This window comes from Lutjanus erythropterus, chromosome 22 (assembly GCF_056507025.1).
Source record: "Lutjanus erythropterus isolate fLutEry1 chromosome 22, fLutEry1.hap2, whole genome shotgun sequence".
In the NCBI taxonomy this organism is placed as follows: domain Eukaryota; kingdom Metazoa; phylum Chordata; class Actinopteri; order Lutjaniformes; family Lutjanidae; genus Lutjanus; species Lutjanus erythropterus.
In genome coordinates, this window is record NC_139338.1 from 16107794 (window position 1) to 16119354 (window position 11561).

At 36.8% G+C, this 11561-nt stretch overlaps 2 protein-coding genes across 2 annotated transcripts; both read left to right on the forward strand.

Annotated features, from left to right (window-relative positions):
• Window positions 1–998: 998 nt before the first annotated feature.
• pwp1 (PWP1 homolog, endonuclein) lies at window positions 999–7515 on the forward strand. The gene is made up of 15 exons (XM_084711362.1): window positions 999–1190; window positions 1826–1884; window positions 2086–2258; window positions 2377–2462; window positions 2605–2701; window positions 3183–3293; window positions 3512–3642; window positions 3880–3953; window positions 4120–4216; window positions 4322–4383; window positions 4468–4579; window positions 5269–5359; window positions 5973–6094; window positions 6222–6327; window positions 6892–7515. The coding sequence occupies exons 1-15, from the start codon at window positions 1125–1127 to the stop codon at window positions 6987–6989; spliced, it is 1485 nt and encodes a 494-aa protein (XP_084567488.1). The 5' UTR covers window positions 999–1124; the 3' UTR covers window positions 6990–7515.
• A 733-nt stretch (window positions 7516–8248) lies between these two features.
• On the forward strand, window positions 8249–11163 carry mrpl42 (mitochondrial ribosomal protein L42). Its single transcript, XM_084710933.1, has 5 exons — window positions 8249–8389; window positions 8826–8889; window positions 9395–9479; window positions 9882–10045; window positions 11036–11163. The coding sequence occupies exons 1-5, from the start codon at window positions 8311–8313 to the stop codon at window positions 11079–11081; spliced, it is 438 nt and encodes a 145-aa protein (XP_084567059.1). The 5' UTR covers window positions 8249–8310; the 3' UTR covers window positions 11082–11163.
• The last annotated feature ends 398 nt before the right edge of the window (window positions 11164–11561 follow it).

Below are 11561 nucleotides of genomic sequence, written 5' to 3' on the forward strand. Positions count from 1 at the left end.
ATTGGCATGATATTATATTTCTTTACATGTCCCTGTAACAAACATTTTTGATAAGGTTCCCTTAAATTTATTTTTTTCAACAATTGTGACCAGAAATGTACTGGGCAGGACTTTATACAGCTGAAAAATGAATAAACTTGTCACTACTGTCTTGTGGGCTGATCTTTGCTGATCTAAAGTTATCAAAGAAAGTTTGATTCTTAAATCTGTTTGGCTTTTATGAGCCAATCAGTTTTTATTGAAATAGCTATTTATTTTAATTTGCAATAATTCATGAACACAGTGAGATATCAAGGTGAAAATTGAGACACTTTCAGGAGTGTTCACTCGGATCATGACTCAGTGTCAATGCATGAATTTTGGTAATAACTAATTAAAGGTCACAATCACAATCCAAACTTCAAAAACTCAGTCGTACATCCTGCATAGCTAAAACTTGTTCAGCACATCTGCTGAATTGTGAGAAAGGTTTGTCTCACTGCAACCTGTGGTCAATTCAAAAGTCCATCACTGTATATTTTTCAAAATATGAAAAAATCAGTTAACACCCGTATCTTCACGTTTTCAATTAAAGGCCATCAAAATCAATACAGACATGTAGATGGTAGATATCAAGTGGTTTGAATTGTGTTCAGACCAAATAGTGAGACCGCAGTGACCAAGTCTAATATCTTGCTGTAATTTGTAGTGTATGTGCAACATTTTTTTTTATTTTATCTAGTTCTTTTTTGTTTTGTTTTGTTTTGTTTTGTTAAACAAATTCAACCATGATATTGCTGGTTGTGGATGATGTGAATTTCCTTATGAAAAGGCAATGCAATGTCTTCAAGAAGTTAATTAATTTATTTATTGTTTTAGTCATTCATTATAAATTATCTCGTGTCTTAAACAGAAACCAGTATCAAAGCAGTACTGTAACGTTTGAAGACAGCGGTTTTACGTATTTGCCACATTTTTGATCAGGCAGATTTTTCAACACGCCACTTACGCCATCTCGATGCGACACAGGGCCCATTTAGCTCACATGTACGCCCACTGTGTGCATGCCTGAACTGAACCTGTTTGGACCACCAGTTTGTAGATTTTATAGTGATTAATCCAAAAAACCACGCCGTTTGTCCAGAATGAGCTCCCAGATCACTTGTGTCGGATGGGTGCGCAGAGGCGTTGCCAAGGAAACCCCGGACAAAGTGAGTAACTAACATGTTGGGCTAGCTAACGTTAGCAGCAGACGGCTAATCTGTCAACATGGCAGGTACGCTGTGCTACCACACTAATTTAAATGACCACATTTCTTAGTGTATGGCTGTCATTTCCGTTTGTAGGTGGCTTTGCAGGTAATATTTCACTTTAGACTGTCAGCACAATAACTATCGTGTGATATATTAAAACACATTTTGTGTAATAACGGTGATGGTTGGGCTTTAAATCTTAGCGTGAGTCTGCTCGTGGATTTTCATGTGATTAAAAGTACTACAAGTTAGTTAATGAAACTAATGGAAAATCGAGTATACGGCACAAGTGACAAGACAAATTTTGTACTTTGAATTGTAGAAACAGAAGAATTACTAACTTTAAACGTTTTCAAAAAGAGGACAGAACAAAAATATATACACAGAGGTACCATGGAGCAATCAATAATGGCATAGAAGAAAAATGTCTATTTTGTCACTATTTTACTATTTTCAGCCCATGTAATGTTCCAATATTGTATCCAATTTCTACACTGAATTATTGCATGCATGTTTTTTTTTAGTCCTTTTTGTTTAGATTGGCACACATGAACTTATCAATTTGTTTAAGACACTTTTAAATGCTGTTTTAGGTTGAGTTGAGTCAGGAGGAGCTGCAGCGCATCATTACTGAAGCCAAAGAGGAGTTGGGGTATGTTGGAATAAAACACACATTACTGCAGTCTGTGTGTCTGTTGTATCTCTGGCTGTTGTCAAAATGTTCAAATGTTAGTGTAACGTGTAAGCATTGCCCGCTAGTGAAGGCTGAATGAAAATAATGTATTAATTATTTCCCTTAAAGAAGCTAGTGTCATGTTTCTTTGTTTTGTTTTTATCTCCTCTGTTAAACCAGGGAACTAGCAGCTGAAGAAGAGGAGGAGGAGGATGAAGGTATTGCTGAACAGATTCCTGATAGTAATACAGTGGACATAGCTGAAGTTCCAGAGGATGAGAATGAAGAAGAAAAGGATGAAGATGATGAACTAGCAGAGTATGGCCTGGATAAATATGATGAAGAGGATGAAGGTGAGAGCGAGGAGGGTGCAGTAGATACATTCTCTGTTTTCATCATATTTTACCACTTTGCCCTTATATATTTAAACATAACTAACAACTATCTACCATTTTTCTTTCTTCAATTTAGTGACTGCTAATCTTGGCGACAGTCTTGCTGGGCTCACAGTGTTCAGCTCTAATCAGGAGGATCCGTACATCACCCTCAAAGACACAGTGAGTGTCCTTATAAAGCTGTGACAATGCTGATGAACTGAAACACAAATATTTTCCAGTGCAGAATTCTCACTAAGCATGTGAATTTTTTAAAATATTTTATCTCTGATGTAAACTTTTAACTTTGTTCTTCCCTCCATAGGACCAGTATGAGCGAGAAGACTTTCAAATCAAACCCAGTGACAATTTCATCCTGACAGGCCGGACAGAGAAGGACTGCTGCAATTTGGAGATCCATGGTAAATATCTTCATGTGTGACACGACAAAATGATGGCAAATATTCTGAACACACAAACAAAATCACTTTATTTAGATATTATTGTTCAGGCTTAAAATATAAGCTAGGATAAACTAATATAAGCATGAGTTGGATCTGAAATCAATACACTTTTGCCTGAAATTTTACCTTAAACATCCCACTTGTACTTGTTTGACATTGCTGTATTTTATTTTACAATTTATTTATTTTGATCTATCTATAAAGGGCCGTCCACACCAAGAGCTATGGATCCACACCTCAAGTACAAAGCTGTGGTCTGCACTGTACCATCCACTTGAGTTTGAACCATTTTTAGAACAATATTTTTTATAGTTATAGTCCTTGGTGTGGACAGCTCTTGAGACTGTCTTTCCTAATCTGAAAGTTGTAATTGGCCTTTCCACTTAAATGATCTGTTAAAGTAAAAATATATTTTAATGATCGATCTCTCGCTTTACAGTTTATAACTCTGAGGAGGATTCTCTTTATGTTCATCATGATATTCTGCTGCCTGCTTACCCACTGTGTGTGGAGTGGCTAAACTTTGACCCCAGCCCTGGAGAAGGACCCGGTAAGAAAATTCAGTTTTACTGTGAAAAACCTTTAAAAAAAAACCTGTTCCTTTTCAAACCAGGCCACAAGATGAATTAACTTGTATTATTACATCATTAAGCTTGATGTTCTCTTCACAGTAATGAATTTACAACAACAGTAATTTCTGGCATTATATTTATTCTTAAACTCAGCTCAAACCTTATTCCTTGTTGCCCTGTGTGTCCTTACTTACAGGTAATTACGCCGCTGTGGGCAACATGACCCCTCAGATTGATGTGTGGGACCTGGATGTGGTGGACTGTTTAGAGCCAGCCTTCTCACTGGGGAGTAAAAAGGCCGCCAAGAAGAAGAAGAAGAGCAAGAAGGTACAAGCCTTTTCTTATACAAGCATCTGTATGATGAGAGTTAATTTAAGGTGAAACTGTCTGTGATTAACTATGTTGTATTTGTTGGTTAAGCTGATGATGGCTGTGACTGGAAATGGCATGATTTTTCTGGGTTATATTTAGGTAGTGTGAAAGAGATCTTTGTCCTTCTCTCCTGCACTGTTTTTTGCCAGGATACATTTAACTCATTGCTGCCTGTTTTTTTTTTTATGCCAGGGAGCAGCAGCAGCAGAGCCTGTCGAGGGTCACACCGATGCAGTGCTCGATTTATCCTGGAACAAACTGGTCAGGTCAGTATTCTGAGGCCTTGGAGCTGTCACTTAAATATTGCAATATTATGTAATACTGGAAAACAAAAATGCACCTAATGTTTGTCAAATATACATAGTTATATAGGCTTTTTCAAGTATGTTTCTTCTTCCTAATTCTTCTTTATTATATATGTTTCCTCCTTAGAAATGTGTTGGCCAGTGGATCAGCAGATGAAGCAGTTATCTTGTGGGATCTTTCTCAAGGCAAACCAGCTACAACTCTGCGCAGGCACACTGATAAGGTATTTAATGGAAAAAATGAATTTTTCTGGATGTAATTCAGTGTATAATTGCATGCAGAATATGCACACTTCAGCTTCTGTCAAACAAAATCTGTTACCTTTTAGGTTCAGACGTTATCATTCCACCCATTCGAGGCACAGACTCTGATATCAGGATCATATGACAAGTAAGTGTTTTCTAGTATGTCACCAGTTTATGGAAATAAAAGATTTTGTAAAGTGAGTTTGAGACTAAGATTCTCTCTTTTCAGGACAGCTGTCCTGTATGACTGCCGCAGTCCAGACAGCAGCTATCGGACCTGGAGGTTTAGTGGTCAAGTGGAGCGTCTGGTCTGGAACCACTTTTCACCGTGCAACTTCCTGGTAGGTGCTGCAGTTCTTCTGCTCTGTTTTAAAGGAGATAATCCATGAATAGTGATCTCAGACTGAATAAGAATACATAAGATTTTTGAACTCCATATTTCTTTAAGAATATTTTTATTGCAGGTTAATGTGGATACAGTCCACCTTGGTACACCAAATCAATCTCATTTTTGCAAAATAACCAATTATTTGGTAAATAAAATTTAACAAGTACAGAACTCTGATACACTGGCAATTTGTCACGGTGAGTTCAGAGCAGTGTCGTGTGCAGACCCCAGAATGGCCACAAGGGGGTTGGGGTGTTGTTGCTTGTCAAATGCAACAACTCTGTATTTCTTTATTAATGTTGCAGCAATGTCTGTCATGTTAATGTTTTGCAACATTTGACTGAGAATCCACTGAGACACGTTGTCTCTCAACAAGTGACTGTTGAGAAGTGACAAGGAGCCAAATTCATAAATTAAAAAAGAAAGGAGATAAAAAGAAACAATTTAAAGTGAATAAATGAAAATATGATTATGAAAAAATATGAAAAAACAATTTAAGTTAAACAGTTGTAAAAAATAATTACAGATATAGTTGGTGTGTTTACTTAATGGCCATTGTTTGTCAAAAAACCTTCATTATCCCTCCTCTGCTGTTTCCGTCACAAGCTCAGTGGTTAACTCAGGGTTGTGGTTGTGTTTCAGGCTAGCACAGAAGACGGATTTGTCTATTGTCTGGACGCTCGTTCAGATAAACCTGTTTTCACTCTGAGGGCTCATGATGAAGAAGTGTCAGGTAGGTACAAGTGTGTGTCTGTGTCTGTGTGTGCGTGCTTTCAGGAGGAAAAATAGTCCACCATCAAAATAAAAACTCCCTCAAGGACAAATTATTTGGCACTTGTTCCTTGGCACTGTGTGGTGAGACTGTCGGGCGTGAGTCATGTACTGTAGGAGGAATGAAAGCCTGGGTCAACAGTGTTGGTACAAACCAAAGCATCGTGGGAGAACTTGTGGCTGCTTTATTTTCAGTCTTAAAAAAAACATTTTGGTGAGCCCAGTGAGTAAGCAGCGAGTCTTTCTTCCTACACGTTTTCCACCATGTAATTGCATGTAGGTGTATTGTGAGTGTCTGTTTTAGGTTTTCTAGCTCTGTGACGGAAGGGTGGACCTTGTCTTTCACACAGTGCATGCTGGGATAGGCTCCAGCACCGAATAAGCAGGCATAGAAAAGGAATGGATAAAAAGATGGATAACTTACCTAAAAATGTTGATGGGATAGTAAGCTCCCAGTCCTTTTTCCATTAGTGTCTTGGTTAAATTTTTTATTTCATGATGGACTGAATGTGTTTTAAAGGCACATTGACTGCACAATGAAAAAAAATCACATCTAAACTTCAACATTCCTGCAGGTTTGGACCTCAGCAGCCAAATTAAAGGATGCCTGGTCACAGCATCGGCCGACAAACACGTTAAGATTTGGGACATTTTGGGCAACAAACCCAACCTGGTGCACTCACGAGACATGAAAATGGTAAGAACATATACATACACTGCTTCAGACTCTTTCACCCTTTTCTCTGAATGGTTCCAATCCATACTAGAGGTATTTTGCCATGTCAAAGTCAGTTATAACAACTTTCTGTCTTTTCTGTGAACAGGGCGTGCTGTTCTGTGCTTCATGTTGCCCTGATCTGCCCTTCGTCTATGCGTTTGGGGGACAGAAGGATGGTTTACGAGTTTGGGATATAAGTGACGTTGCAGCAGGTAAAGTCTACACTCAGTTATTTATTTTATTCCTTTTGTTCTTATGCCACACAATTTGTGCTGTTAAATTGTTTGACACTTTATTCTTAGAGAAACATGTTTGTTCCAATTTAACTTGCTCATCTTCCAAATGTATTTCCTATCAAAGAGGATTATGTGAAGTAGACTCGTATGAGATACTTAGCCATAGTCAGTGTATGACCTGCTAAAGATCAGCACCAAACTGTATTTTAGCTACCAAAAGAGTTCCATTGAAAAAAATCTTATCAGTTTAAAGTGTATGTTATATTTAGACTGTAGACTGGAGCCTGGTTGAGCGAAAGAAAGCGATATCTGGCTTATATGAGAGTTGTTCCCAAAGGAAAAAGCTGTGTGATGGAAAGGTAAAGCGGTGAAAATACACTGACCATCAATAAGTGCATCCATACCTCATACAACTTCTCTTGGAATAATCTGAACTATCCCTTTAAGCAGTTAGGCAGTATACACTGCCTGACATGCATTTATGAAGTCAGTTGGTAAATTAATAATGCTCACTTGTTATTGTGATTGTTTGCATTTTAGTGGCTGAGGTGTTTGGCAGTCGAGAGCGCTTGGTGGCGAACACGGGATCACAGGCATCCAGCAGCACTGCAGCCACAGCACACATGGAAGTCTCCTAGTGAAGCTCTGGATGTATCAGCAACCTATGAACATGAATAAACTGAGCTGGAGACGTATTAAGCTGCTCTGCTTGGTGATGCATTCCTCGTAGTGCAGCGTTTTGTTCGTGGAGAAACTATTGGATAAATGAAGCTGCATTCAGGAGGGATTTGAAAGGATGGCCAGAATTCAAACTGGAACCAAAACACCTGAAAAACTTGTTGAACTTGTTTCCCTGCACAGATAACAGTGCCTTTGCATACTCAAAGATGAGTTAAAAGACAAGGACATGCTTTTTATAATCATATTAGTGAATATTTCCAGGAATTCATTTTTCATTTTTATTTAGAGGGAAGTAGTGATTCAGATATTTGAATTACTTGGTTTGAATTGTGTTTATCACTTAGAGATCTCTTTCAGTTTTCCTTTCCTTGTACGTTAAAAATATAAGACTATTTTCACTTGAAAATATGTAATATTATATTGTGATAGTGCATACCTGGGTTTCCTGGTAATAATAAATGGTGAAATTAAATATTCAAAGAAGCCTGTGTACTCAATATCTGGCCAAAGTATTGACAAATAATAAGGTCTTCAACATGCTGTATCTTAAGTAAATTAATACAGTTTAAAAATGTGTAAACCTGTGTCTGTTACTTGGAATCTGCAACCCTCAGATGGTGGATGATGGACATGGTGCATGATAATTCTGTCCAAAATGGATCAAGCATGAGGTCAGATTAATAAAACTTAATGCCCTTTAACAATTAAGTAGAGTTCTCCAGATACTGCACTCTCCTCTTGGATTTCTTGATGGTAACTCTTCAGTTTGTGGTGGAATTTTAAGTTCCATATAGATGAAAAGCCAAACAGCTTAACCTTGTTAATAAACATAAAAAACAAATCAATACAGTAGATTGTTTAAATATTAAATATTGAACATATATTGTCCTTTGTGCAGGGTGTTTAAGTACACTACAGTGGATCCATGACTTTACCTTTAGAATAAATGTACTTTAACATAGTCTAACCCTGCAAAATAAATGAGAGATAGACTGTACACTATATTATACTACACTACACTACTATATACTACATTACAGATATGGAAATCTTAATTTAATGCACAAAAATAATGTACAACTCTAAAATATGTTTTGATTAAATAAAGAATTTAAATAAGATAAGAGAGTTTATTGATCTATAATGTAAAATAGTAGGACCAGGGGAAAGTTTTTGTTTCTTGTTTGCACTGGTCGTTTGACAAGCGGAACTAAAGTGAGTGAGTCTGCGTGCTCAGACGGAACTATTATAGTGATGCACACCCGACAATAACTGAGCATGGCGTCGGGTCATTTGTGTAAACTGCACAGTCTCCTAACGCGGCTTTCCAACGGTACAGCACTACGAAGTGTACAAAGTAAGTTGTATTTTTATCAGTTTGACAAAGTATTTGTCGGAGGTCGTGTTAGTGTACCGTTTATAACCGCTAATGTAACGGTGGTGGAAGTGAAAGCTACCAGGGGCTAACCTTGAGAATGTGTTTAGCTAGCGGGTAAACACTGGAATTTGGCTAGCATTGATTAAGTTTTTCACTCTTTCTGTTAAAATAATTTGATAGGATCATCCCAATTTATAGTACAGAACAGTATACATAATTATTTAATTTAATTTAAATTAATCAGACATTATTGTCTAATATCAGATAATTAACTTTAAGTGGTGGTGTTCAGTGAATCTATGCTTACACATGTTATATAACTGCGAATATGTGAATAATTTGTAGCCAATAAATTGCAATTCGTCCGGTTAATTATGTTATCTGAGCGTCTCACCTGTTTGGTTTTCTGTTGCAGCATGTTTGGCGTCAGTGCGACAGCAGTCCAGCATCAGTGGTCCTTCAATCGATGGCCCTAACTGGTACGTTAAGAGTTTCAATTCAAAATAAGTGAAAAAAGTGCACATAGTTTTAGTCTAACTTTGGCAGTAAGCTGCCTTAAACCTTGATATGGCAATTCTAATAATTAATAACCTAATTACATTGAATAAGATGTAAACAAGGATTGTGAAAAAGGGTAGCTGTAACAAATGTCACATTTCTTTGTTTGGTGCAAATTTAACTTCAAGGACACATTGGTAGTTTTGTAAATTGTAGATGCAAGCTGTGTACTTGGTTTGTGGGTGTCAAACCTTATAATTATTACGGTAATTGGGACCAAAAATGCAGAAAAAACAGGGTTTGGGAATATTTATGAGAAAATATTATCCAGTTAGTAAGGAAAAGTGATGTGTGTGTGTGTTATATATCTGTCATAATTGTTTCAGTCCACTGTTGAGCAGTTGCCTCACTTGAGTATTAGATATTAATATAGTTATAAAGATAGTTGTAATTTGGGCAATAATTTACTAATTTCTTGGATTTTAGTAACGTGGAAATAGGCGTGACTTCAGATGGGAAAACCATAGTGTGCTACCATCCTACTGTCGACATTCCCTATGAGCTTACCCAGGTAAGAGAGTGCTTTCCAGCTTCATATATATTCATGTGTTAGTTCTAATGACAGAATCTTAATTTGATGATCTCATGGATTAGGACTTTCTGAGAGAAATCTGAGGCTCCAGCTCTTTAGATAAACCCTGCAGATTTTCTGACTGCTGCAGCTCATAGTCATAAGGGACTTTAGTTATTTTTTTCCTATATCTGTGTACTTAAATAAAAGCCTGTTCCTGAAGACATGTTATGTGAGATTTTAACACTTTTAACTCCTAATTTGAATGCTTATATGGCTTTTGTCAGTTAGAAATGTATCAGTAGTCAGCACAAAAAAAATGAGGGAAATTGTTGCAGGATTGTTGGAAATAAATATTTAATAAAATAAGTAAGAGTTGTTAATGACAGTAAATCTTTGCAGCCTATAGAACGGCCAGACCCCCTGACCAACCAGGTTGAGACCCATGACCAGGTTTTAAAGGCCCACCTCAGCAAGGAGGTGCTGAAAGACAAAGAGGGGCCGTCTATAGAGGAGCTGAGCAAGATGTTTTTCACCACCAAACACCGCTGGTATCCAGTCGGACAGTAAGTACACAAATAACACATAGCATTTATTGGTACTTGGTGATAAAGGCCTTTGACACAATTGTTGGTACAAAGACTGGCTTTATAACAGAGATTTGTTGGAGCTTTTTTCTCTATGGTTTCATGTTTTTGCATTTACAGCAGTAATCTCCCATTGCAAATGAATTGCTGCTGTGTCTTGGGGTTAATAAAGTGCCCAGATGATTCAATGTAGATGCAGCTTGTGTGGCTACAGCAGATGTTATAGCTGACACCTGATCTCATCGCTGATAAGATGGAGGTTGGAAACGAGATGTCTCTGAGCTGCTTTCCTTAAATCAACATTTTGTTGAAAAACTTGGTTACCTTTTCTCCTACGTTTTGAATCATGTGACTTGGTAACCCACTGAATTTTTGCTCTCATTGCATAATAGAAAAAGAAACATAACAAAAAGAATTAACGGCCTCTCTGACCATTTCCACATTTTTTGAGAAATACCAGTAAATGCTAGTTGTTTCACATTAGTCCAGATATTTTACCTTTGTGGTTCAACCTCATACAAATTGCAACGTAAACAAACTAATGGTTTTTGTTGTCCTCAATATGTGTTGAATGAGAGAGAAAAGTCTTAATGAAACATATGAGGTGAAAATTTTGAAAATCATCTAGAAATGATTTTGTAAAAAAAAATGCAATTTGTAGTACAGTCATTTTGTGAGAAATGCACAGTGAACCTCACAGAAATGACAGCAGAAAAATCTAACAAATATTTATTTATTATTGTATTAGCATTAAAAATAGAACTACATAAATGTTGAAAAGCAACCCACCTGGTCATTTCTTCATCATTGTCTTTATTTTATTCTTCCACTGCACTATAAATGCATGACCCTGCAATATATACTGTAAGTGTTAAGCAGAGTGTGAGAGTGGAAAGAAAATATGTGAGGTCATCAAAAATCCTTCTAGATATTTGGTCAAAATGGATTTCCCTGTTTCATTGTTCACAGGTACCACACGAGACGCAGGAAGAAGGATCCCCCAAAGGACCGATAGTTGAAAGCCAAGGTTACAAAACTACAAATTATGTTTGTCTGTGTTATTGTCACATGATGTATAATAAACTGTTAAACATTAAGTCAGTTGTCATGAGTTTTTGAGTCAGTGCTGCATCAGTGGAACAGTTATATGGCTTTGAAATCACACTTGTACGTCATTTGGAGTTTGCTGAGGTTTATGATGTTTATATAAAATTTAATCCTGTTTTATGACACATTTAGCTGATGATCGATGGTTTATAGAGGGTATGTGCTGCCAGATGATACATGCATCCAAGAGAGACCCAAAGACCAGTAATAAATGTCAGCTATCAATGCAACTTAAATGTGATATTAATAATTGATTATGCAATTAAAATAAATGCATGCCACTTGGTAATTTGTACCTTAAGAGATAGATTGATGAAAATGTGTGTGCCTTTCTTGTCAACACTTGTATTACACTTGCAAATTTGAATTTAATCAAATATACTTAAAA

Bases quoted from the DNA above. Each gene is read 5' to 3' on its own strand.
- pwp1 (XM_084711362.1), top strand. From the start codon at position 1,125: ATGAGCTCCCAGATCACTTGTGTCGGATGGGTGCGCAGAGGCGTTGCC. The intron at 1,191-1,825 runs GTGAGTAACTAA...ATGCTGTTTTAG, and splicing joins CCAAGGAAACCCCGGACAAA to GTTGAGTTGAGTCAGGAGGA. The intron at 6,095-6,221 runs GTAAGAACATAT...TTCTGTGAACAG, and splicing joins ACTCACGAGACATGAAAATG to GGCGTGCTGTTCTGTGCTTC.
- mrpl42 (XM_084710933.1), top strand. From the start codon at position 8,311: ATGGCGTCGGGTCATTTGTGTAAACTGCACAGTCTCCTAACGCGGCTT. The intron at 8,890-9,394 runs GTACGTTAAGAG...CTTGGATTTTAG, and splicing joins TCAATCGATGGCCCTAACTG to TAACGTGGAAATAGGCGTGA. The intron at 10,046-11,035 runs GTAAGTACACAA...CATTGTTCACAG, and splicing joins CGCTGGTATCCAGTCGGACA to GTACCACACGAGACGCAGGA.